The sequence below is a fragment of the Akebia trifoliata genome, chromosome 14 (genome assembly GCF_017979445.1).
Source record: "Akebia trifoliata isolate Shusen 1 chromosome 14, ASM1797944v1, whole genome shotgun sequence".
Lineage (NCBI taxonomy): Eukaryota > Viridiplantae > Streptophyta > Magnoliopsida > Ranunculales > Lardizabalaceae > Akebia > Akebia trifoliata.
Window position 1 is genome coordinate 13,009,682 of NC_141388.1, and position 4,938 is coordinate 13,014,619.

General features: G+C 36.4%; 1 protein-coding gene across 1 annotated transcript; it reads right to left on the reverse strand.

Moving 5' to 3' along the window:
* Positions 1-2,754: 2,754 nt before the first annotated feature.
* LOC147386342 (putative N-acetyltransferase HLS1) lies at positions 2,755-4,144 on the reverse strand. Its single transcript, XM_086424138.1, has 2 exons — positions 3,865-4,144; positions 2,755-3,783 (listed from the first exon to the last, which is right to left on the reverse strand). Exons 1-2 carry the CDS (start codon positions 4,036-4,038, stop codon positions 2,803-2,805), a joined length of 1,155 nt encoding a protein of 384 aa, XP_086280264.1. The 5' UTR covers positions 4,039-4,144; the 3' UTR covers positions 2,755-2,802.
* Positions 4,145-4,938: the final 794 nt, after the last annotated feature.

A 4,938-nucleotide genomic window follows, 5' to 3' on the forward strand; every position in this document is an offset into this window, starting at 1 on the left:
AAGAAGAGTTAAAATCTATGGACCAAAATCGTGTTTGGGATCTCGTCAAATTATCTTCTAAAAGTAAGAAAGTTAACTGTAAATAGGTCTACAAGACCAAACGCGATGCAAAAGGCAATGTCAAACAATTTAAAATCAAACTTGTAGCCAAAGATTTTACTCAAAAGGAAGGTATCGATTACACTAAGACTTTCTCTCCAGTTTTAAACAAAAAAACTCACTGAGTATCATTATAGTATTGGTGGCTCATTATGATTTGGAGTTATACCAAAAAGATGTGAAAATGAGTTTCTTAAATGGGAGTTTAGAGGAAAAAATCTACCTAGAATAACTTGAAGGATTCATAGAAAAGGAAAAAAGAAAAATTAATCTACAGACTTAAGAAATCTATTTATGGACTTAAACAAACTTCAAAACAATGGTATGTAAAGTTTGATGATACCATTACGTCTTTTGGATCTAAGGAAAACACTGTTGATCAGTGTATATATCTAAAGATCAATAGGAACAAGTTTATTATATTGGTCAGGTACGTGGATAATATTTTGTTGACTAGTAGTGATCTTAATTTGCTGTACGAACCAAGAATTATCTCACTAAAAATTTCAAGATGGTTGATATGGGTGATGTTGTGCTACGTACGGCAATTATGATGAATAATACGAAAATAAGAAAAATAAGAAAAGAAAAAAAAAACACAGATTTAACGTAATTCGGTGGTGTGCCTACATCCACAAGATCGAGAAGTTGAATTTTCACTATATGTCAAATTAGGGTTACATCATAAGAATTTATAATAAACCCTAGTCATATAATAGGTATTAGAAAATTCCAATAATACCCCTGTACCATACCGTGGGGGTGTTGTCCCCATACCCCCAACTTACAAATTCGTCCCTAGCAGACATATGTTTTTAGCAGATGCCGTCGTTCGATACGTTATGCGTTCTAAGCGGAGCGAGGAATCCAAAACTTTTATTTCTCCACTTCGGCTTCACTCCAGCATCTGCCTACATTCTTTATATACATGTTCCACTCACTATGAGCTACATACATCAACAAGTGAAGCAATATATATCATTGGTATAGAAATCTTTAGGAATCGATTTGAAGGATTATTAAGATTGTCTCATAAATGATATATCAATCAAGTCTTAGAGAGATATAATATGCAATTTTGTTTTATCGGTGATGTGCTTATTGAGAAAGGAGATAAGTTCAACTTTATGCAATGTCAACAGAATGACTTAGAAAGGGAGTAGATAGAGGTATTCTATACGCTCCAGCTGTTAAAAGTTTGATATATGTTCAGACATGTACCAAACCGAATATCAATTTTGTAATTGGAATGTTAGGAAGATATCAAAGTAACCCAATAATAGATCATTAAAAAGCTACAAAGAAGGTTATGAGGTATTTACAAAGGACAAATGACTATATGCTCACTGACACAATTAATCTAATCGGTCAAAGTGAGAGAATGTTAGAACCAAATTCGTGTGGCCCATTAACTTCGTAGTTTTAGTAATTTTACTTGCATAAGGAATCTATATTAAAAATAATTCCCAATATCGCTAGAATTAGAAATATACACTTTAAGTTTTAGCAGGAAACCTTGATGGATACTAATCTTACTAAGAGAGGATCTCTAGACCCTTTATCTCCAACTATATAAGTAGATCGACACCCCATAATACCAATAATAGTGAGAGACGCACAAAGTATATTCATAGGGTTCTGAACTTAGTGATATTCGATCCAAATAGAGAAGAGAGAGAAGGTGAGTCTGAAAATTGAAGAATCAAATTTGGGGTTTATGCACTTCGATTTGTTGGTATGTGGATTGCGAAAAGGCACACCTCCAACACATATTCTTGGATCAACATTTTTTACTTATGGCACAAGGTAAGTATCCTAACTTAGATTCTTAGCAACGTGAATAGGTTCTTGAGATATATGCATGATTATTGATCCATTGGGAATTATAGAATAATAATTATGTGAATAAGATTTATATGCTTAAAATCTAACATATCACGACTCTATAATTAACTACCTTATTCATAATTTTAAGGGTCGTGATAATCTGACTCCCCCACATGACATACTCAAAATAGTCACTTGACATAGCATGTGCTGGAACCATAGATCTTTACTCTTTGGGATACATATATGCACATCCCCATAAATTTATACAGTTGTGTATCCCTAGGAGTAAAGATCTATGGTTCTAGTGCATGCCACCTCAGGTGAGTATTTTGAGTATGCCACGTGCGGGAGTAAAAAAATCATTACTCTAAATTATAAGCTTGGCTGAGTCATGGAAAGTAGTTGAGCCATCACTATTTGCATCTTCAAGATTTATTCCATGTGCACAAGACCGCCACAGCCATTCAAAGCAATTCACTACGTTTTGAGGAAAATGAGGTTGACATCGCCTTACATACCCTACTTAGCAACACGGCCCCCAAATAAGCATAGCAAGGGTTTCACCAAGAAATTTGTTAAAAACATCTACTGGTCTAGGTCCTTTGCATTCTCTTGGTTTCCTTTTCCATCTGATACTCACATTATTTTATTTATTTATTTTTTAGTACCAACTCGACAAAGTTGGACCACTTTCAGTCCGAATTAATAAGACAAATCGAGGTACCAACGAAGTCATCGTGTGACCAGCACCTACTTAAGGAAATCTTTATAGATCTTTTACAACATTTGAAAATAACAAGAGATTGATTAATGGACTGTAATTCAGAGGACATGAGGTGGGATTTGGAAGTAAGGGGGCTTTTTGATATTTTTTCACACCTCTCGAGGGTCGACAAAAAGGGAAATTGGAGGTGGGGTTCTTGTCAATTCAAAGAGAGTATGGTCTTCTTCATTTTTCAAAGCTTTTATGCACCATAAGTCTTCAGGGCATGATAGTAATCTCGAATGTGGTATATGAAGTTGTAATGTGTCACATTCTCCAATCTCTGTGACAATAACCTTACAGTCCTTATGCTTTGTAGCCATGTTATGTACATATTTGCATAGGGTGCACACAAGTTTGCCTGATTTCAGGCCCTTGCAATGTACACCATATATGAAATAGAATCCAAATGGGTCGAAGATGTCTGGTAGGATTGGCACCTTCAAGCATGGGCACATTCGATCAATAAATTTCAAGCATTTCGCATACATGAGACATGGTAGAGGTGCATTGCCCACCCTTAACTTGAAAAGGTCTCCACTGTTCCACACACTGACCATTGCCCAACTAGTTGGGCCCCCCTCGTCAGAATCAAATTCACTCCATGACTCACCACGTGGGTACGCAACCCATGTTCCTAAGCTTAGCTTGTTTGTGAGGACTCTGTCTATGTCATGGGGGAAGAATTCAGTCGAGCCCATGAACCTTCGGTACAGACGCTCGGACTGTTCTATCTTCAGCTTCACTATCTCGACATTGGGTGATATGTGTAATGTGTGGTGGCCAACCGGATTAACTAGTATAGATGGGGTCCTAAATTTCACGAAATTCAACTTGTCGATAAATAGCTTCACCGAGGCTTTGTTATCTTTCTCAGTGGCCATGTATGCAAAATCGGCGTAGTTGGTGATGAACCATTCTTCCAATTTTCTTACGAGGCTCAAACCTATTCCCTTTCGTCTGTGAAGTGGTGATACTCGAAGACCCAGAATGTATCCCACACTGGCATGATCCTTGATCTGGCTTCGCATCGTTACGATCTTTATAGACCCTTGAATGACCCCAACCAGCTCATTATCCAACTCCGCTACCTAAATTGAGTAACATTTATAACAAGAAATACTAGATAAAAGAAAGGTGAATTAGAAGAGAGAACAGAGGTAGAATTGTACCAGCATATTATACAATGGGCTGTTACGTATCCTACAAATGGGGTCGCCCAACGTGTCGGTGAATAGGAAACAGCTCTCTCCAGACCCTACTTCACATCTTCGCTCGAGATCTTCAACACGAGGCCTATCAATTTGCATGTCATAACTCCTAATAGTAATCTCCTCAAATGACATTGTAATTATAAATAATAATAAAAACAGAACACCTAATTAAGCCTTCTCAACCGGTACAGACTGAAACTTCATAGTATCATTCAAAAGTGAGAAGAAATCAAAACATGCCAAAAAGAAAAAAAAATGAAACAATAGTTACTACACTATAGAGTGCACTAAATTAAGCTCATATCTACAAGATAAGTAGGCTTATTTATATCCAATCTAGGGGGACAAAGAGAGATTAAAAGAGGAAGACAAAGTGGATTAATTAACTTAGGTAACCTAAACACATTAATGTATCCTCATGCTTACGCCATGGTGCATACTTATGAGAATATGTCGTTGGCCTGCCCCCATTGGTTAATGGAAGGATTAACAAATAAACGAAATACACGAACGTACACATGGTTCCCCTACTATAGGTGAGATCGGTGGGCCATAGACTAAAACATCTGATCCCCTAAATCATGTGTGAACCTTTTCTTTTATCGTTAACTGACATTATATTTTATTAGTGGTTGCAATTCTAAATAATGCTCATCCAATGTATGATCCACTACTGAACATTCTAGCTTGTCACTTTATGTATTTAGACTTAAATTAATGAGGTAAGATTTGACGTGTAAGCTTAGAATAGGAGATGAAGTACAAACAAATGGAAGCAATGGATGATGAAATGGGATCTAAGTGGGTGCTCGTGCAGTACACAAACACGTATCAGTATAACGAAAAGACATATTTAAGCCGAAATAGCTATCGAATCATCTTATCATTAAAGAACATTTTTGGATCGCTAGTTAAGTACTATTCCTTGTAATTATACGGATTCCAAATTATATATGATCCAATATGTGATCTAGCGTGTCAATGGGTCGGTTCCGGTTTGGTTCCTATGATATTTGAAATCATAATTTTTAT